The sequence below is a fragment of the Panthera uncia genome (assembly GCF_023721935.1).
Source record: "Panthera uncia isolate 11264 chromosome C1 unlocalized genomic scaffold, Puncia_PCG_1.0 HiC_scaffold_4, whole genome shotgun sequence".
NCBI lineage: Eukaryota > Metazoa > Chordata > Mammalia > Carnivora > Felidae > Panthera > Panthera uncia.
This window is the reverse complement of record NW_026057585.1, coordinates 90,643,987-90,665,777: the sequence shown is the minus strand read 5'-3', so window position 1 is coordinate 90,665,777 and position 21,791 is coordinate 90,643,987. Positions and strand designations below refer to the sequence as shown.

The following is a 21,791-nucleotide window of genomic DNA, read 5'->3' as shown; positions in this document are numbered from 1 at the left end:
CAGACTCTTCGTTTCAACTAAGGTCACGATCCCAGGGTCGTGGGATCAAGCCCCACATCAGGCTCTGCGCTAAGTGTGGAGCCTGCTTAAAATTCTCTCCCTCTGCCCCTCTCCTCGGCTTGCACGCGCAAGCTTTTTCTCAAAAAAATAAATAAATAAAAATAAAAGACTGCCGGCTTTGGGCAGAGGACTCACTTCTCAGGGGCTCTCTGCACAACAGGCACTACACTTGCACTTGCCCTCCAAGCCGGCCAGAAACACACGGGGTGGGAAGAGGAGGAAGCAGGGAGAAGGGAAGGCAAGTGGCTCCCTTAAGCCTAAGCCCTTCTGATGTGGACTCCCCCAACCCCACCCCACCCCGGTTGCTGCTGCATGATGTGTGCCCCAGACGTGTGCCCCAGTCTGTCAAGACTCCAATTAACCTGTCTCCACCCGCCTCCTCCGCCTAAGACTCATATTCTATTAGGTCTATCTGATGGCTGGGTGAGCATCCACACGACAAACGCCTGGATGGAAGAAACGCCTGGAGGCAGCAGCGCGGGGGCCCGGGGCCCAGAGCCCAGGCTGTGGGGTCCAGCTGCCCAGGCGGCCTAGGTTTCCTCGCCTGCATGACGAGGGTAACACGAGAACCTGCTTCATAGGACTGCTCTGGGTATTCAAAAGTAGTCAACAAAAAGTAGCTCCTGTTATGGTCGCGGCCACCATGCAGTCCCCCCTCCCCGCCCCCCTGCGGACCGGTGGTCTTAGGTGTTTGCCTGCCCAGAGCCTAAGGCTGTGCAAGCAGAGTGGAACTGGGGGCCACCCGAAGATACAGGATTGCTGGGCTAACCAGACTAAAATCCCCGCTTAGTTGTTAGTAGGATATCAAGGCTTTGCAGACAATACTATCTAGGATTTAAACTGACCAGAAATAGCAAGTTGGATCAATGATAAAGCAGCCTATCAGAATGCCTTACCAGTGAGCTCTGGGGGCACAAATGTCCCTCTCAGACCCAGAGGTGGTAAATCACGGCCTCTCACTCTGCCTTCCTATCTTCATCCTTCTCGCCCATGTGTTCCTCTCCATACCCTGGGCCTCACAAAGGGCTGGGACCCTCGTAACCCCACAGGCTGGTGCTGGCCTCCCTCCGCTCTCTCACCTCTTGGGGCCTTTGTACACACCAGGGCCAGATGACGCTTCCTAAAATACCACGACTCTGCCAGCCTCCTCAAATTTCTACCTGCCCCGTCAAATATTTAACTGGCTCCACACTGTCCCAGATCAAATGCAAACTCCTTAGCTTAGCAACTCAGGCACTCCCCAGCTGACTCCCAGGACTGAGGCACCCCCACTCGCTCCGTCTACTCTGTGGCTGATCTCCAAACTCACAAGACTGACCGGACCCCTGAACTCTGCTTTTGTTCCAGGCAGGGCCTGGAATGGCCTCTCCTTGACTGCACCCCACCCTATCCTCTCTGCCTGGGCAAGGTCTCCCCGGGCTTCACACCCAGCCCCCACCCAAGCTGCCTGTGGGCCGGAGCGGTCTGCAGGGCTTCCTGGAGGAAGTGGAATGCAGGCCGAGCAGACACGTGCCCCTTGCCAATAAAACCTTTTCCATACTGCGTCCTTCCTGCTGCCCGAAACCTTCTGGATGCCTCTTGTCTCCCCTTGCGGATCAGAGAACGGGGATTATGGCCTCTGTTTGTGTCCCTTACTCTGCGGTGTGCAGAATAAGACAAATAATAACTGTAGCTACCACCTACTGTGTGCCAAGCACTGGATTCAGTACGTTGCAATTTTCCTTCTCCCGGTATCCCCGTAAAACGTTACCCACGTGCTACGGATCAAGAAACTGAGGCCAAGGGAGATTAAAACTCCCGCTTCAGATCACCGCTGGGCCCAGCTCCAAAGCCCACGTTCTGTGGTGCAGGCGGCAAACACAGGACAGGGACTCTCGGCTCTCACTTCGCATTGCCTGGCGTTGCTGAAGCGCCCACCGAGTGCCAGATGACCAGTGCAAAGTGTGGGTGATGAGCGGGCACCAAACAGATGAGCGCCCTGCTCTCACGGAGCTCACGTGCTCGGTCCCCAGTCCTGACCCTCTTCTTCCAATCTGGGAAGAGGGCAAGGATTCGGTCCGTAAGGGGTTCCACCAGGCACAGGCCCGAGATACAGCAGCGGGCCGTGACAATACACAAGTGTCCGATGTACGGGAAGCCTTTTTGGTGAAGTAGAGACTCGGGCTCTGTGAGGGAAGCTCTTCACTCGAAGCACAGCCCAAAGCCAAGCAAACCTCAGCAAGCAGTACAGAGTGAAGGAAAGGGGTCTGTCTCTGGAGTCAGAAAACCCAGTCCCCCACTTAACGGCTACACAGGGATTCCCCACATACCCCTTTGAACCTCATCTGTAGTAGGGTGATAATAACAACAATAGTGACTGTGTATGCAATTATGTGCCAGATGCTGTTAGAAGCACTTGACGTGTATTATCTCATTTAATCCCCATAACAAGCCTTACGAGGAGGTCCTGTTATTATCCCGAGGCAGTCTGGCTCCGAAGTCCTAACTGCTTATACTGTGCTGCCCCCCTCCCAAGGCTGAGCCGTCCCAGCGGGGCTGATGCAGGGATCCAGTGAGCTAAAGCTCGCAGCACAGTGCATGCACATGGCTGGTGCCCTATAAAGGCACATCTCCGCCTCCATACGCTGCAACACGGCTCTCTGAAAGCCTAGGTCTGGAAATGGCATTGCTCTAGCTGGTCCTAAGGTGGGTGATCTTGTGACGGCATCCTCCGGCCTGGCACGCCCCACTCTCACGGCTGGGATCCGCTGCACAGAGCAATGGGCCCAGAGCCTGTACTGCAGGCTCACAGCTTCTGAGAAGCAGACTGAGTGTCCAGCACGGGAGATGGGTGGCCCCAGCCTGGAGTCCCAGGCCTGCCACTCACACCGGTCACTCAACCTCTCGAGCTTCAAGGTTCCACGCAAGTAAGATGGGGGATGGGCTATAATCTAAGCCACGTTTCTGCATCACGGTAGATTCTCCATCAGTGGCCGCTCCCCAGGTTGGGAGGGCGGGACTTCCACGGCACCACAGCGTTACAGTTCTGGGTAGGAGAGGTGCTGGCGTGGAGAGGATTCACTTCCACAGTCATGGCAGAGGGAAGAACAGGCACACTCCGAAAGGTCTGGGAGTGAAGCCTGGCACAAGCCAACCTTCTCTTAAATCTCCTGCTGTGTCTCACGCAAATGGCTTGCGGCTGTATCAGTCAAGGTTCTTCCCCCTTAAACTTTAGGTAGCAGTGGCATCTACCCCCCCCCCCACCCCCCAAACAATGTAAGCTGTGAACGATGGACGCTCGTCTTGGTCATCACTGCGTCCCTGGCACAGAACGCTGCATAAAGGAGGCACTGAATACACAGAGAATTAATGCTATCCTACAGCTTCGGGCACCCCCTAAGGCACCGCTGTATTTGCCTAACGGCAAGCATCGCGCAGCCTGGGAAGCAGGAGCTGGAAGGTTATGTACCTGCCCAGCTACCATCTCTCCGGGCTGCCTGCCAGTCATCCGTCCTCTCCATGGGACTTCCGAGTTATAAATAGGAATATCTGCTTTCAAACTATGATTTATCATCTCCATCTCAAGCTATCGATTGTTGGCTATTTTTTTCAAGCATTCCACCAAAGAGGCCAGTTAAGTTTAAACGGACGGGACTGCGCGTCCATGTGGGGTCCGAGCTGAACTGTCTCTCGTCTACACCAGGAGACCAGCCAAGACACATTAGCATCAACTATATTGTTTCACCTTGCAACAATGTGACAGGCCTCTCCTATCAGCTCCTGTCAGGCAAAACCATCCGGGAGCTGGAGGGACAACTCATGAGGGGGCCCCACCATCTAGCACCAGAATCAGAACTCTTAAGTTAGAACAATCATTCTTGACTTGGAAGCTACAGCTACGTAAGGAAAAGTTGTCTATGCATTCTTAACCGATGCCAACAAAAATCATGGCATTTACTCCAAAGTCCAACGCATTTTAGATTCTCAAACTGCTATTCCCCTCCATTGATAACTGAGATGTAGCTTGTTTTCTCGACTGTCACACACTACTGAAAATAACCACGGTGGTCTTAACTCATTTACCTATTCCAACATCCCACGTCACCACTTGTGTCCCAGCCCGACCGACCAGTCTGGATTATTAGAGCATTCATGCAAGGGACTGACCTGACAAGCAGCAGTCAGAAATTACTCAGAAGCCTAGGGGAAACAGCACGTTCCCGAGAATGAGTACAAAAACCCAAGTGGCCGAGTTCATGGACATAAGACACGCCCCAAAAGTCATTTCCTTCAGTGCCAGGTGTTGTTCTAGGCCCCAGGGGTGCAGCCATGGAAAACACAGGGGAAAACCCCTGCCCTCCAAGAGCTCCTGTCCTGGCCCGTGCCAAACCCACCTGTACCACCCTCCGAATGACTACTGCTCTGTTCAGTGAGGTCTCCGGTGCAAAGGACCCAGAACACAACCAGTCCTCAGTAAATGCTGCTGCTCCCTTGCCATCGCTGAGTAGCCCACGATTCTGTCTTCTAAACAGTGTCCTTCCTGTCTTCTGGCACAGCAGCAGCCCGGGACAGTGGGGAGGACGGAGGTCGGAGGCTGACAGATGTGCTTCCACTGGCTAAGCAACACCTGGAGTAAGTTACTCCACGACCGAGCGGCAGCCTCTTCACCTGTACGACGGGAACAGTAACTCCCTCAAAGGGCCCCGTGTGGATTCAAGGAGCTCATACAGCTGAACTGCACAGCCACAGTGCCTGGCACCTAGTAGCCCTCAAGAAAGGTCAGCCCTTTTCTTCCAGCTCCTCCACGGTTCTTTCAGACTGTCCAAATAAAACCCAAATACAGGACTCCTGAGAAGCATCATATGTCGCTGTGCTGCTCCTCCTAGGTCATTACGGGCCTTGTCCCATTACCTTTGGAGAATCGGGCACCTGGGGCTAAGCCAAGATGCCCCTCCCTGCCAGATATGCTGCCGTGAGCAGCCCCGCCTGGCCATGTTCCCCTCCCTGCTTTTGCCCCAAGAGCAAATTGATTAAACCTCCCCCCACTTTTAAAGTCCTCACCCAACACTGTCCTGGAACACTTCCCCACCCAGGCCCGGGGCGGGGCCGCCTCCCAGCAAAACACCCATCAGAGAAGTCCAATCGCATTAAAAATGGCATAAGCCACATTTTTAATCAATATACAGGAAAGCACCAAGAAAAAAACACAGCCACTCTTAATTAGTCATCCTGGTTCAGCAGCCACATCTCTTCATGAAACAAGAAACTGAGACCCTCAAAACACTCTGAAGCCCAAAGTCCACACGCAAACATCTGCCTGCACTAGGCAGGAGGAGCAGGCGGGTGGCCTGAGCTCTGTCAGCCCATCTCCAAAGGTTCCTTGACCTGAGGCAGAGAAGCCCTCTGGCCCTTCCAGTCTGGGCGGAGAGCCCGTCCTGCAGGAGGCTGCAAGGTGGAGGCAGGGCAGGCTCACTTGCGTTGGCCCAGGTGAAACCTCGGGCCATCCAGAGGACCCAGGGCACCTGCCACCATGACTAAAACAAACACCACGAGTGGAACTGGCTAGCTGTCTCTCTCGGTGTCTGGCTCACCTGATCCGAGGCACCTCCATAATCAGCAGTTCCAACCCTCACAAGCTGACAGTTCAGGGGGAAGGGGAGGCTGCGCCTGCTGTGCTGCATCGTGTCCGGGCCGTTTGTTGGCCTCGGGGCCTGCTGGTCCCCCCCAGGGGCCGCAGCCTCACATGGGCGATTGTGCGTTCATTCCTGCCCCGGAGACTCCCCCCGCCCTCATCCCTCTGCTCCCACTCAGGCCCCGGCACGACGCCCCACAAGCACCGCACGGGGGCAGCGGCCGCGGAAGGGGCCCCGCAGAGTGCGGCGCTGCCTTCCTGCCTTCCGGGCACACAGGTGCCCGCCCTTCCCTCGCTCGGTCCAGGCGGCCTCCCCAGAAGGAGGCAACCCTCCACCTGAGAAGTCACAGCCCCGGGACCACCACCCTCCCCGCGGGCTGGAGAGCTCCCGATGCTTCCTAGAGGCGGCAAAGAAGGTTCGCCCTGGGTAGAGGGGAGGGACCACCTGGGTCGGGGGCAGGGAGCAGGGCCCTGGAGAGAGGGTAAAGGCCAGGACAGAGGAGGGCTGACGGAGGCTACGCTAAGGGCCGTGAGAAGTCTGGGGAAGAGGATGGGAGGGGGGTGTTAACGTCCAGGCGGGGGCCACGGAGGGAGGAGGAGAGGTCCAGACTAAGGCCAAGGAGGGAAGAGAAGGCTCAGGCTGAAGCCTTGGAGGAGCGGGGAAAGAAATCTAGGCTGGGACCACTGGAGGAGGCGTTGACGGGGGCCCAGACCGAAACCACGGAGAAGAGTCGGAGGGAGACGGAGGCCTAGCCCGGACCACAGGGAAGGGAGCCCAGCCTGGGCCACGGGAGGGAGAAACGAAGGCCTACCCTGGCCGCAGGGACGGGGAAAGAGGACCCAGCCCGGGCCGTGGGCAGGGGCAAGGGGGACCACGCCTGGGTCACCGGAGGGGGTGCCTGGCCTGGACCACGGGTCCAGGAGGGTCTAACCTGGGCTGCGGGGGAGACTAGCCTGACCGAGAGGCGGAGAGTGGGACTCCAGCTTGAGCCAAGGGCGGGGGCTGGGAGAGGGAGGCAGGGTTGCTGCCCAGCCCCGCCGCCCGGGCCGGCAGCCCCCTCCCGAGCCGGCAGCGATGGTGTCTACCTGGGTCCCAGACCCCGCCCCTCCCCCACCCGGGGGACCCACCCTTCTCGGGCCGGGGGGTGGGGGAGGACGGCGGAGGCAGGGGGACACGAGCTCCGGCGGGGCCCCCGGGCCTGGGAGAGGGTGACGTCGGGCCTTTACCATGGTGGCGGCGGCGGCGGCGGTCCCGGTCCCGGCGTCTGTGGCTCTCCCCCCCCGCAGCAGGGCCCGGCGCTTCCACTTCCCCGGGTGCCCAGGAGTGAACATCCGGGTCAGCGGCCCCCTCCCCCCGCGCCGGGCCGCCGCCACCTTCCTTCCCCGCCCCGGCCGGGCCCGGGCCCGCCCCCACGCAGCCGGCTCTCGGCCAATGAGCGCGCAGGGCCGCGGCGATCGCCAAGTATGGAGCGCGGCGCGGGGGGGAGGAGCGCCGAAGGGGGAAGTGAGGGGCGGGGCCTGCGAGCGGGGCGGAGCTGGGCGCGGCGGCTGGCGGGGTGGGCGGGTCCGTCCGAGGCGCAGGGACCCGGCCGGGGGGCCGGCAGGGGGTTTCCGCCCGCACCCACGCCCGAAGTCGCACCCGGTGGCTACCGAGGCGGGGGTGGCGGAGCGACAGTGCGCGCGGGCCTCCGGGGCGGGGACGAGGAGGGCCCTGGGACTGGGAGGGGTCAGGCCCTGCCCTCCCCTCTCGGTGCACCCGCTGTCTCCCGCGCGGACCCGGAACTGGTGTTGCGGCGGGCCGGTCGGTCCCGGGGAGAGCGTCCGAGCGATCCCGAGGTGTGATCGCAGCGCCGCCACTTACTGCGTGGGGACCTGGATCAAGTCGCTGCACCTGAGCCGAATCCCCCCCCAAAAAAAAAGAGAAAAAAAAAAAGGAGCCCTAGGCCACGCCATTCATTGGGCGCCCACTGTATACCAGGCCCTGTTGGGGGCACCGAAAGAGAGTTGCACTCGACGTGAAGATGCCCTCAGAGCTACCTGCCGCAGGTAGCTGTGAGGACCCCGCAGGTAGAGATTAGAAAACTGGACTCAGGAAATGTTAGGCGTTTACGAGTGTTTTTAAATGTGCTACAGAGAACCAGCCCAGTCGCCCAGTGGGGCTGCCTCACTCCACGGAGTGACTCAGAAAGTTTTTTTATTTCCTTTTCCTTTTTTCTCTCTCACTCGCTCCATTCAACAACTATCTGTTGAGCTTGGTCTAGAAAGCAGAACTAGGATTCTGGCCGTGCTGATAATACCTGCCCTCCCTGGCTTGCTCACTCTATTTTGTGAGAATCAAATCAGGTCAGCTGCGACAGGATTGTAACTGGTTAGTGTTGCACAAATGGCGGGAATTGTTACCACAGGTCAGGCCATGTCCTAGGCCCCCATCCTCAGGGAGCTCAGAGTCAAAAGCTGCCACTGGCATAAAAAATCAATACAAGTAAGTGATTAAGGCCTGTGTTACAGGAATTCAAAGAGAGTGGGACTTAAGAATTTTTTCAGTTGGTAAGCATTTATTGAGCACCTACTGTATACTGAGCACTGTTCTAGGCTCTAAGGATAGAGTAATGAATTTGACAGTCCCAGTCCATGACGTGATAGAGGTGGACCCTTGGAGGAAAGACAATCACCTGGTAAGTAAACATCGTGTCAGGTGGTGATTAGAGGTGGAGAACACTCAGGGCGAGGGAATAGGCAGGCAGATTAGCCAAGGGGGGCAAGGGGAGGGCTAATTTAGAAAGTAACATTTGATCACAGGGAGGCACAAGAACCAGATAAGGCACAGACCCAAAGGGGACAGTCTCTGGTGTGTTCATGGACCAAGGAGGCCCATGGACTGGGCAGCCCAGTTTAACTAGGGGGAGAGCCCTGGAAGCTGAGGTCGGAGGGACACCAAGCAGTGACAGGATCAGGCCTAGGCTTGAGCAGGATCAGGAGGTTGCTGTGTTCTGAAGGGACTGTAGGGGGCTAGGGCCAGTAGAAAACTATTTAAGGCATGTTTTATTTATTTAAAAAGCACTTAAATGGGGTTTCCTACATGATGAACACCGTTAAGCACTTTACAAATAATAATTCACTTCATCCTCAAAACAGAGACCCGAAGAGGTAAACTGAAAGTCACACAGCAGAGAGACGAAGGTGCCTACTACCCTGGGGACACAGTGGATGCAGCAAGGGAAGACCCCTTTCTGGATGTTTGCTGATGGCCTGGCAGTGGGCACAGGAAGAAGAAAGGAGTCAGGAATGATGCTAAGATTTTTAGCTTGATCAACACTGGAAGGATTAGCCATTTATTGATCTGTGGAAGATGAGAAGAGGAGCAGGCGTTTGTTTTGATTTGGGGTGGTTATTTTTTTCTTTTTTGTGGGGGGAGGATAAGAGTCAGTTTGGGACAAGTTATGTCTGAGATGCCCGTTGGAGCTCTGAATGCAAATGTCAAGTGATTGGATGTAGAAGTCTGGAGTTGGGGAAGAAGTTAGAGTTGGTATGAGAACTATTAGCTAAGAAATGATATTTTTAGGTACTAAAGGGCCCAAGACATCCAGGTGAGTTCGGTTAGGAGGTGAATGTAGAGGAGAAGAGGTCAAGAAGATAAAGAGGAACCAGCAAGGAGACTAAGAAGGAGTGACCTGGGAGGGTAGCAAGAGGTCGAAGAGAAGGTGATGGCCTTTTTTTTTTTTTTTTTAATTTTTATTCTTGAGAGAGACAGGGTGTGAGTGGAGGAGGGGCAGAGAGAGGGGGGGAGACACACAATCCAAAGCAGGCTCCAGGCTCTGAACTGTCAGCACAGAGCTGGATGCGGGGCTCGAACTCACGAGCCACGAGCTCATCAGCTGAGCTGAAGTCAGACGCTGAACCGACTGAGCCACCCAGGCACCCCAGGTGGTGTCCCTTCTTAAAGGCAGGGGATAAGAGTATGAGGGAAAGGTTTATGATAGAATAACACTTGAACTGTTTACTTGAAAAAAATAAGACTGACAGGGAACCTTGCTGTTCCAAATGCATTACCTGTATTTTCTCATTTAATCCTCATACAACCCTGTGAGGTCAGTGCCTATTATTCCCATTTCACAGATGAGGGAGCTAAGGCACACAGAGGTTAAGTAACTTGCTCCAGATCACATAGCTAATGAGTTCAAAGCCAGGCAGTCTGGGACCAGAGCCCACATCCGTAACCCTAAGTCTGATCCTGTTGCTTCGCTGCTCACAAAGTTAAGTCACATCTGGGGCACCTAGGTGGCTCAGTCAGTTGAGCATCCGACTTCCGCTCGGGTCATGATCTCGCGGTTTCTGAGTTCGCGCCCTGCATCGGGCTCTGTGCTGTCAGCACGGAGCCTGCTTTGGATCCTCTGTTCCCCTCTCTCTGCCCCTCCCCTGCGTGATCTCTCTCTCTCTCAAAAATAAATAAACATGGGCGCCTGGGTGGCTCCGTTGGTTAAGCGCCCGACTCCGGCTCAGGTCATGATCTCACGGTTCATGAATTCGGGCCCGTGTCGGGCTCTGTGCTGACGGCTCAGAGCCTGGAGCCTGCTTGGGATTCTGTGTCTCTCCATCTCTCGGCCCCTCCCCTGCTCATGCTCTGTGTCTCTCTGTCTCTAATAAATAAACGTTAGGGGAAAAAATTAAAAAAAAGAAGGTCACATCAGACAAGAGGCTCGGGGGACAGCCCCCTCGGTCTCTCTCATGCAGCTCTGTTTTCGCTTCTTTGGATACATCTGCTACATTCTTTACGGTCCTGCACCCTCAGCTTGCTTATACCACTATTCCCTCAACATTTCAGCCTGCTTGGGGTCTATCCTGGTGGTCTTTGTTCCTCCTTCATTCGCTGCATCAGCTTGCTCTATTACCTGGCAAAGTATTTTTCTGTTTCATAGTTCAAATCCCGACAGAATCCAATGGCCCCATCTCATGTCTTAATGATGGCAGCTTGTTGGATAGATCCCCGGCTGATCCCAGATTGAGCCCCCACACGTTGGATCCTACCCCTGACCCGTCAACCATTGCCATGACCATGGGGCCATGGGCATTAAGCATGGCAGCCTGCCAGGGGCTGCGGGTTAGCAGCAACAAACACCATAAGTATTTTTAGTACTCTTTCTCCTCCCCTCCTCTTTCAAAAACCCAACCCCCCTTGAAGTTCATGCTGTCATATTTTCCAGCGGCCACCTCTCCTTTTTTTGCCCTCATGAACTAACCTCCTCCCCTCTTGTACCTTTCTTCATGACTTCAGCATCCATAAGCATAATCCATCAGAAATCTTACTGACTCCTCAAGGATTTCTTCCTTACCAATGAGTTTTTCCTTCCCTCTGCCTTAAGTACCCACTCCCGCAGTCTTACCTTGAACCTGCTCCCGCCCATAATTGCAGTCTCAGAACACACAATTGCAAATATCTCATATCCGACTTTAACCTCATTACTATAGTATCACATGCAAGCATTATTTCAACCTCATCAAGCCCTGCAAACCTTCGACCCTGCCAGGTCTTTGCATTTATCTTCCCGTTCACGCTCACCTCCCTCCTCACCCAGCGTAGTAATGAACGCTACACTCACTTCCTTGCAAAAACCAGTAAGCCCTTGCCCCTCTCTTTTCTTCTAACTGGCACCAACCTTGTTAAGCCTGGCTATTCCCCAACACTCTGCCTGCCTCGGAACGTCTGAATGTTGCTGGCAAATTGAAAGTGACTGGTGTCACTCCAGATTGATGTCCACAAATTTCAAATGAGCCCTCAATCCTGGCTAGCAGGATTGCTACCTCTCTGCCATATTCCGTTCCCCTTGCTACTCTGCGAGGATGATCTATCAGCCTTGACCCTCGGTCCCCTTTTCATCCTTCACTCTAAGCGACGGGCTTGCCTCATACTTCACAGACATAACAGTATGAATCAGAACCTTCTGGTCTACCAACAACTCTGCACCTTACCCACGTTCTCTGCCTTCTGGCTTTTGAATGAAGGGTTTGTGCACCCATCGAAGCTGACATCTCCACTCCTACCCTGGATTCCTCTTTCCTTAATCCTCAGTTTCTCCCTCCATACTGGATCATTCCCACCTGCACAAAATAACATGCCCTAATATCTCGTATCCTAAGAAGTTTCAACAACACAAATCTTGATCCCACATCTCCTTATAGCCACCTCCCCATTTGTTTGCTCCCCTTCACCCCAGCACCTTGTGAGTTCTCTGCAATTGCTGTTCCCACATCAACTCCAATTTCTCAGATCAGTCTGGGGTTAGCTTCTGCCTCCACCCGTCGGCCTGGAAACCATGTCGTAGAAGCCAGTGGTCGCTTCGGGGTCTCATCTTACAGCTGACCTCATGGTGTTTGCTGCATCGGTCACTCTCCTTGATGCACCTCTCTCGGTGCTCTGGCTTCCTCTGAGTTCCTTTTGATACCTCCTTGTCTGTATCTACATACTCTTTTGGTTGCTCTGGGTGTTCAGTATCTAGAACATAACAGGTGTTCAATGGAGGTCTATGAAGTGAGATAGTAGTATCCACATCATAGGAGTGATTCTTGCGTGAATGAGTGGACCAAGATCGACCAATAAAGTATGGCTACTTTTTTTTTTAATTCTGTTTTTAATGTTTCTTTACTTTTTGAGACACAGAGCACAAGCCCGGGAGGGGCAGAGAGAGAAGGAGACACAATGTGAAGCAGGCTCTAGGCTCCGAGCTGTCAGCACAGAGCCAGACACGGGGCCCGAACCCACAAACCGCGAGATCGTGACCTGAGCCGAAGTCGGCTGCTTAACTAACTGAGCCACCCAGGTGTCCCAAAGTATGGCTACTTTTAAATGAGTGCTTACTACATGCTACACTCTTCCCATGCATTACCTCCCTAATTCCTCCTAACAATCCTTTGAGCTAGGAACTTCTATTTTGACCATTTTATGAAAAATGAAGCTGAGCCTTAGAGATGGCTTGCATAGGGGCGCCTGGGTGGCTCAGTCAGTTAAATATCCAGCTTTGACTCAGGTCATGCTCTCACAGTTCCTGAGTTTGAGCCCCTGCGTCGGGCTCTGTGCTGACAGCTCAGAGCCTGGAGCCGCTTCAGATTCTGCCTCTCTCTGCACCCCCCTGCTTGTGCTCTCTCTCTCTCCCAAGAATAAATAAAAATTTTTTTAAAAACCACTTTTTTTAAAGAAATGACTTGCCTAAGGTCACACAGACAACGCATGGACGAATCTGTTGTGACTCTTTCTGACTCAGCGTCTGTCCCAAGCATCACTAAATTGAGATCATGTGTAATAAAGTGTTTTGTCAGTGCCAAAAGTTGATGCTACAACACATAGCACATAGCAAGGCAATTTACACATAGTAGGGGCCCATAAGTGTTTGCTGAGTGGAGGCAGGGTGGGAGGAAACCCCCGAGCCAAATTGTACTGTCAGCCGAGGAAAGAAAAAGCCATCTTGAGAACCTCAGAGAAACAGCCTTCCACAGCACGTCGAATCTTTTGCAATGCTTATCAGCCAATACAGGACACAGTAGAGCAGGCATTACCCAGAAGCTTGTCCAACGTGGCTTCTCCTTTTCGTTAAGTCCCCACAGCTGGAAATAGTGGGTTAATAAAGGCACACCATCTCAGGGGACGGGGGCTTGCTTAGCTCCTAAATCCCCTTTGATTTAACAGGCCTGCTTTCTGAATTGGGGATCTTCTTGGATTACTAACAGTGGTTTTAGATGTTTTACTGTGTCTTTGGAGATACAAGAGAACACTAGGATTAGCCAGCTTTTAACCTCTCTCTATACTGAATTCTATAGGCAAGGGGTTTCAATCACATTCCTTGAACATTCTAATTCCATATACTACAGTTTCAGTGGGATTTAGGGGTCTTGTTACCAAAGAATCAGAAGGAAGGAACACCACCTGGTAATGTCATCTTCCCCATCCTTCAGCTGGTTCAGAGGTCACTTCTGGGGCATCCTCTCTTTTCTACGACTCAAGCCTTTCTCATGCTCAGACCTTTAGTTTGGGGAGAATTGAGGCCACCCCCAGCTCCAGAGGAGAGGATCCTGATTGCCTGAAGACAAAGTATGGCCTTGGCCATACTAATGGGTTTGGGAATGGACCATTAACCTAAGTTGGGCCACAGCACTTTCTGCAGAATGCTAATCAAAATAAACTCTGCATGAAGGGAGTTGGTCCATCAAGTAAGTCTGGGAAATGCTATAAACGATATTCCCTCTTGGGGATTCTCTGCTCACAGGAACCTTACACTTCAATTATGATGTCTCTTCCCAGACTGTTCAACTACTCCCTCTCAACTAGATGATTGCTGTGCTTTTAAGCATCCCTAAGTACTTTCCATCTCACGTTTAAAAAGAAAAAAAAGGTCTACATGAAAGCCACCCCTACACCAGCCTACCGCCTATCTCCCGTCTTCCACAGCTACAGAATTGTCAGGCTGTCCTCTGACTTCCTAACTTCCCATCCTATGCCATCACTCCTCCATAGAAATGACCCCAAGGTTGCCCATACATCCATGTCGAAAACACATGGGCTTTGCTCAATCCTCACCTCCTTCGACTCTGGTAGCATTTGACACCATTGGGCACTTTCTCCTTGAAGCACCTTCTCCCATTGGCTTCCATGACACCGTGTGACTCTCCCGGTCTTAATCCTACCTCCATGACTGCTCCTTCTCTGTGTTCTTTGCACACTGTGTCTCTCCTACACAACCATTAAACGATGGGGTCCCTTGTGGCTCAATAGTAGGCTCTTCTCTTAAATTGTGCCCTCTCCTTAGACCATCTCAACCACGCCCCTAGCTTCGGTGACCAGCTGGCTTCATTCATGAGCCCACCCCTGAAGCTGGCAGGAATGGGGATGTGATCATGGGCGGGGCGTTTCCCTGGTGATGGGAGGAAATTGGAGTACTGTGACCAAAAGGAGAAAGGGATGCTGGAGAATAGAAAACAAAACAAAACAAAACAAAACCAAAAAGATGGCTATTACAGCCATGCATTCTGGGTAAACTCATGCAAAGCAATGAAACAGGCACGTTTTGGGTCTCAGAAATTTGTATCATAGAACCCCTACGCAGGACTGAGTACCGGCAAAACAACAGCCTGATTTCCTTGGAAGACGGGACACTGTGTGGTTAGAAGAGGAGCCTTGGCTAGACAGCTTAGATCAACTTTTTCCACCCCTTAGCATCTTGAAAGAACACGTGGCAAGCAACAGGGAAGTAAACAGGCCACCTGCAATCCACTTCTTTTTAATATATCCCCAAAGTCAGTGCCAAGAGGACCTCTCAGTCCGAGGTTAGACACCATCATCTCAGGGCTTTTGTTTTTGCTCTCCTAGGGGGTACCTGGAGAACTCACAGCTGCCTTCTGCTAGACCAGAACTATGTGTATCCTGACCATCTGTGGGGTCTTGCTCAGAGTTACAGAAAGGCCTCTCACATGTGGGCCAGCTGTTGGAGTTTTTACACGCATACTTGGGAGAATTCGTGTTTGGTTTATTAAGCTGGCCAGCCAGCCACCCACCAGGCTTGGGATGGGCCTCTACAAGGCGTCTGAGGCTGCCCCTGCCTCCGCCATGTAGTTTTTTTTCTGACAGTCCCCCCAGAAGCTGAGTTTGGGAACCCTCCTGTTCTGGGTTCTCCCGGAAACCCTGTGTTTTGCACACCTTTTCACTTGCAATTTGTCCCCTCTGCTTTCAGGGCTCCTTGAGACAGAAACTCCCAAGTCCTCTCATTAATAATTAGCATAGTACCTGGGATATGGTGCTCTGTGAATGAAGCCTGTCAAAAGATGAGCCAGAGAACCTCCAAGCACAGTCGTCCGGGATGCAAACCTCAGCTCCTCCAAAGCACGCGTCCCGCGTTCCAATCAGACATTGCAATGTTGCAAATGAAACTGGACCAGATGCAGAACGGACGTAGGAGCCGGTATGGGGGCGGGACTCAGGGACCAGTCTAGTGAAACGGTGCAGTAATAAATCAGAGCAACAACCACTGAAAATCAAATATTTAAAAATGCCATTTATGAGGGGCGCCTGGGTGGCTCAGTCGGTTAAGCGTCCGACTTCGGCTCAGGTCATGATCTCGCGGTCCATGAGTTCAAGTCCCGCGTCGGGCTCTGTGCTGACAGCTCAGAGCCTGGAGCCTGTTTCAGATTCTGTGTCTCCCTGTCTCTCTGACCCTCCCCTGTTCATGCTCTGTCTCTCTGTCTCAAGAAAATAAATAAACGTTAAAAAAATTTTTTTTTAAATACCACTTATGAGGGCGCCTGGCTGGCACAGTCAGTAGAGCATGTGACCCTTGATCTCAGGGTCATAAGTTCTAGCCCCACGTTGGGCATAGAAATTACTTAAACAAACAAGCAAGGAAAAACAGAAAAAAAAAAATACTTAGGGATGGGGTGCCTGGGTGTCTCAGTCAATTAAGCATCCAACTTTGGCTCAGGTCATGATCTCACGGTCCATGGGTTCGAGCCCCGCGTCAGGCTCTGTGCTGACAGACTTGGAGACTGGAGTCTGCTTCGGATTTGCTCTTTCCCTCTCTCTCTGCCCCTCCCCTGCTCACACTCACTGACTTTCTCTCTTTCTCTCTCTCAAAAATAAACATTAAAATTTTTTTAAAAAATTACTTAGGGATACATTTAATGAAAGATATACAAGTCCTGTGTACCCTGAAAACTAGAAAACATTGCTAAATAAATAGATGTCCCCTATTCATGGGTTGGAAGACTCAGTATTGTTCAGATATTCATTCTGACGATCTATAGATTCAGTGAAATCTAATTAAACATCCCAGCAAGTTTTTTTTTCCTTCTAGAAATTGACAAGTCGGTTTTAAAATGTACATGGAGGGCCACTTGGGTGGCTCAGTCGGCTCAGGTCATGAGCTCACAGTTTGTGGTTTCGAGCCCAAACCTGCTGACAGTGTGGAGCCTGCTTGGGAATCTCTCTCTCTCCCTGTCTGTCTGTCCCTACCCTGCTGGTGCTCTGTCTCTCGCAAAATAAATAAATAAATACAACTTAAAAATTTTTTTATAATAAAATGTATCTGGAAATGCAAAGACCTGGCGTGAGGCTCTTAAGGGAGGAAAATAAAAGTGAGAGGACGTGCCTGCTACCTGATTTCAAGACCTACCGCAAAGCTATAGAAATAAAAACAGTGTGTCATTGGCAGAAGAGACACACAGATCAATGAAACAGAGTAGTCCAAAATTAGACCCACACATACATCCAAATAATTTTTGACAAAGATACCAATGTATTTCAGTGGGGGAAGAGAAGTGTTTGAAACAAATGGTACCAGAACAACTGAAGATCCATGTAGAAAACAGTGAATCTTGACTCGTACATCATTCCATGTGGAAACATGAACTCAACTGCATCACAGACCTGGGGCACCTAGTTGGTTCAGTTGGAGGAGCATGTGACTCTTGATCTTGGGGTCATGAGTTCAAGCCCCACATTGGCTGTAGAGATTATTTAAAAATAAAATCTTTTTTAAAAAAAGCTAAAACTCAAGCTTCTGGAAGACAACATGAGTGAAAATCTTTGCAACATTGAGCAGGCAGAAGTTTCTCAGGATACAAAACACACTAGCTAGAAAAAAAAAAAAAACCCTGATAAATTGGACTTGATTTTTTTTTAAGTTTTTATTGTTTATTTATTTTTGAGAGAGAGAGAGAGAGAGACAGTGTGAGCAGGGGTGGGGAGGAGGCACAGAGAGGGAGACGCAGAGTCCAAAGCAGCTCCAGGATCTGAGCTGTCAGCACAGAGCCCAATGCAGGGCTCAGACCCACAAGTTATGAGATCATGACTCAAGGCGAAGTTGGAAGCTTAAGCGACTGAGCCACCCAGGCGCCCCAAATTGGACTTGATTAAAATAAAACAATCCTGCTTTTCCAAAGATACCATTGAAGAAAAGGCTTTCAGAACCATGTAAAGCATTGTTTAACTTTACACAGGACTTAAAATCTTTTTGAAAGAAAATGGCATTCTCTTCACTACATGAGCTCCAATCCTTCCAAATAAATAAACATAAATATTAGCTTTATTTTTTAGTCAAGGGAACCAATGGAGTGCATAGCATAAGAGGTCCTTTGTTGAGATTGTTAACTCCCAGGACCAGGCTAGACCCAACGACCTATTTATTGAAGGCAATTGATGTCATTATAGTCAGAAAGACTCCAGATTCTGGCCGAAAAGGAAAGCAGAGGTCAAAGGCAGAGAAGTGACTGCAAATATCTGGTCCAGCAGGTAAAGTGACTGTACATAGGGAAAATGAATCACCAAGTCTGAAGGTAGGCAGGTGGGGGACGGCATGCAAAGGAGAAAAGCAGAGGGCATGATGGGTCAGGTTGATTCAGCACAGAGGCCCAGAGTGATGACGGTAGGGATAGAGCTCATTTCTAAACCTCACTGGTGCTCACTGGTTTGACAGCTTGAAACAGCCAGGCAGGAACAGACATACTTGATTTTAGATCCTATGAGGTCTGACCCCATGTAAAACCTATACGTATCAAGAAAACTCCAATTGCCAGACTTCTCTGTTAGGCACCACTCCCCGGACAACTGCCATTGTAGTTCTGTTGGCTTCATCTGGATGACTTTTCATTCTTTGCTCCACAGTAGCTGTGATTGCTGTAGGTACGTAGCACAGGCAGGTCACCTGTTCCACTTCCTCTTCCCGGATGCAAACATCGTCTGTATTTCCCAGCCTCCTTTGAGGTAGGTTGTGGTCATGAAACTGGTTTCATCCAATGGAATGTGGGAGCAAGTAACATGAGCCACCTCCAGGCATGGCCACAAAAGGCCACTTGTAACCTGCCCCATTCTCTCTCTCTCTCTCTCTCTCACTCTCTCTCTCTCGTCATCAGCCAGCCGAATGCAGACGAAGCAAGAGAAGACTCCATGATGGAAGAAGCCTGAATCCCCTCCCAGGACAGTTCACAGTCCCAGTGTCTCAGGGAGAAAATAAACCTGTATGGTCGTAAGTCACTGAGAACTGGAGGTTGTTTGTTTCGGCAGCTAGCGTTATCCTGACCAGCACAAGTCTCAAGAGCTCCCCCATTATAGCTTCCCATCTAGCAGGTAATGTTTGGGGCCACCAATTTAAGCAGGATTTCCATACCAGTGTGAAGGTTCCATAGGTATCTCAAGATAGAGTTGGTGAGACGGGACAAAGGTCACACAGCTACATGGATGGTGAGCCGGGGTTTGAACGGAGGTCTGTCTGACCCCAAACCTATGCTTTTCACATTCTTCCACATTACCCAAAAACAAAGAGGTGTTTAGATGTTTCGAGTGATGATCATCACGAGGATAGGCTGTAGGGCTCTGTGTAATTTACTCTCTGGCACATTTGTGCTATGTATTTTTTTTTAAGTTTATTTGTTTTGAGAGAGAGACGGAGAGAGAGCGCTCGAGCAGGGGAGGGGCAGAGAGAGGGAGAGAGAGAGAATCCCAAGCGGAATCTGCTCTGTCAGTGCAGAGCCCAGCACAGGGTTCGATCCCATGATCCTGGGATCATGACTTGAACCGAAATCAAGAATTGGACATTTAACCGACTGAGACACCCAGGTGCCCCATCTGTGCTCTGTGTTACTATAGAGCCTCCACCGCTTCCCCACAGGCCAGTGAGGTTGAGTATATATGAACATTTGAATAGGTAATGGAATCCTCATTTTTATATCAACATCATCCCCAAGGGCTGAAACGTGGGTGATTAAAATTATTATCTGTTTCTCTAGCCAGCAACCCAGATGTTCACCAGTCTGGTAAGAGACTCTGGGGACCATGCCAGAAATATAGCTGTCTTCCTTCGCCGTCCACTTCTTCCTTTCTGCCTCCACCATCCCGATCATAAACTGGGCTCTCTGCTGAATACGTGCATCTTCTTTCCCCCTGCAATGTTGAAAGAGCAGGCGATAAAGCCCCTATCTCCTGGTTTCCACATCTATAAAATGGGGGTGTGATATCTACCACATACAATTGTTGTGAGATTTAAATAAGCAATCAACGGGTGGCATGTAGGATGCTGTTCATGTTTATGCTAGTCATTATGCACCCCCTACCCCCCCAACAATCTCTCTCCACTGTTCCCACCAAACATCAAATGAGTCTTGGTATTTTGTGAATACATTTGCCGGTCTTATCACGGTGTCCCTGTGTTTTATGCCTAGTTATGTCAGCCTTGTATATCTGTGACCTTAAACTCCAAGTAGGCAGGGGCGCCTGGGTGGCGCAGTCGGTTAAGCGTCCGAATTCAGCCAGGTCACGATCTCGCGGTCCGTGAGTTCGAGCCCCGCGTCAGGCTCTGGGCTGATGGCTCGGAGCCTGGAGCCTGTTTCCGATTCTGTGTCTCCCTCTCTCTCTGCCCCTCCCCAGTTCATGCTCTGTCTCTCTCTGTCCCAAAAATAAATAAAAAACGTTGAAAAAAAAATTAAAAAAAAAAAAAAAAACTCCAAGTAGGCAGAAAACCCATGATTGCTAAGTATTTATGGGTCCCCTGACCAGACGATGAATTCATTGTTCCAACCACAATAGGACACCATTGAGCACTTCCTATCCCATGAGCTTTATATAAGGAGGCTCCAGGAATAAGACTCTGTTTCTGCCCAGTAGGATGATCAGAGGGAGGATTTTTTAATATTTATTTTTGAGAGTGTGAAAGAGGGGGAGGAGCAGAGAGAGGGGGCAGAGGATCTGAAGCAGGCTCTGTGCTGACGGCAGCAAGCCCGAGCCCAATGTGGGGTTTGAACTCACGAGCTGCTAGATCATGGCCTGAGCCGAAGTTGGATGATTTTAAAAAGTATGGCAGCTTATTATTCTTAAAAATAGCATTTTAAGGAGCACCTTGGCTGGCTCAGTCAGCGGAGCGTGCAGCTTTTATCTTGGGGTTGTAGTTGGAGCCCCACATTGGGTGTAGAGATTACTTAAAATCATTTTAAATATTTATTTATTTATTTATTTATTTATTGTTTATTTATCTTGAGAGAGAGCGTGTGTATGCATGCAGGTGCACACGTGCAGGGGAGGGGCAGAGAAAGGAAGACCGAGAATCTGTGCTGTCAGCACAGAGCATGACACGGAGCTCAGTCCCACCAACTGTGAGATCACGACATGAGCCAAAATCAAGAGGCAGATGCTTAACTGAATGAACCACCCAGGAGCTCCCCTCCAAATTTTTAAAATGGTATTTTAAGCATCTGGCTACAGAAATACCTGCTCATTTTGGAAAAATTATAGATAAAAGCATCAAAAAAAAATACTCAAGAAGCAATCACTGCTGTCTTTTTAGAACCTATCCTTCCAGGGTGCGTGGGTGGCTCAGTCGGTTAAACATCTGGCTCTTGCTGGGGCGCCCGGGTGGCTCAGTGGGTTAAGCCTCCGACTTCGGCTCAGGTCATGATCTCAGAGTTCATGGGTTCGAGCCCTGCATCGGGCTGTGTGCTGACAGCTCAGAACCTGGAGCCTGTTTCAGATTCTGTGTCTCCCTCTCTCTCTGCCCCTCCCCTGCTCATGCTCTGTCTCTCTCTGTCTCAAAAATAAATAAACATTAAACAAAAATTAAAAAGAAAAGAAAAACATCTGGTTCTTGGTGGCAGCTCAGGTCATGACTTCATGGTTTGTGAGTTCAAGCCCCATGTTGGGCTTCATGCATGGAGCCTGCTTGGGACTCTCTGTCCCTCCCCTGCTCACACTCTGTCAAAATAAATAAATAAACAAAACAAAACAAAAAAAGAACCTGTCCTTCTAATCTTTTTTTCTCAGTTGCACATATATATTTTACAAAAATGGGATCAATTTTTATAACCTGCATTTCCTCATATTATCAGTATTATATTTATTAATATTATTAATTAATAATATTAATTAATTGATATTAATTAATTAATATTATTAATATTTCACACGTTATTGAAGATTCTCCTATGGCATAATTTTTAATGGTGGCTTAGTATCCATTGTATGGATAGATCATGATTTTTTTCATCTTTTTTTTAAAAGTGTTTATTTTTTGAGACAGTGTCTGAGCAGGGGAGGGACAGAGAGAGGCGGGGGGACGGAGGATCCAAAGCAAGCTGTGCACTGACAACAGCGAGCCTG

General features: G+C 50.8%; 1 protein-coding gene and 1 long non-coding RNA gene across 5 annotated transcripts in view; one reads left to right on the top strand and one right to left on the bottom strand.

The window, feature by feature from the left end:
• The window catches only part of CAPZB (capping actin protein of muscle Z-line subunit beta), a 135,027-nt gene extending 127,691 nt beyond the window's left edge, over positions 1-7,336 (bottom strand). For 2 of the 4 annotated variants that reach the window (XM_049617942.1, XM_049617941.1), the window contains exon 1: positions 6,899-7,336. In XM_049617942.1, the coding sequence (XP_049473899.1) occupies positions 6,899-7,003 (105 nt within the window). In that variant the 5' untranslated portion in view covers positions 7,004-7,336. Of the gene's footprint in view, positions 1-5,630; positions 5,872-6,898 lie in introns of those variants that run through there. The other 2 variants (XM_049617944.1, XM_049617943.1) reach the window with 1 other exon arrangement.
• On the top strand, positions 5,861-18,680 carry LOC125913034 (uncharacterized). Its single transcript, XR_007454911.1, has 3 exons — positions 5,861-6,087; positions 15,388-15,615; positions 18,560-18,680. It is a non-coding gene; the product is annotated as an uncharacterized LOC125913034 (long non-coding RNA).
• Positions 18,681-21,791: the final 3,111 nt, after the last annotated feature.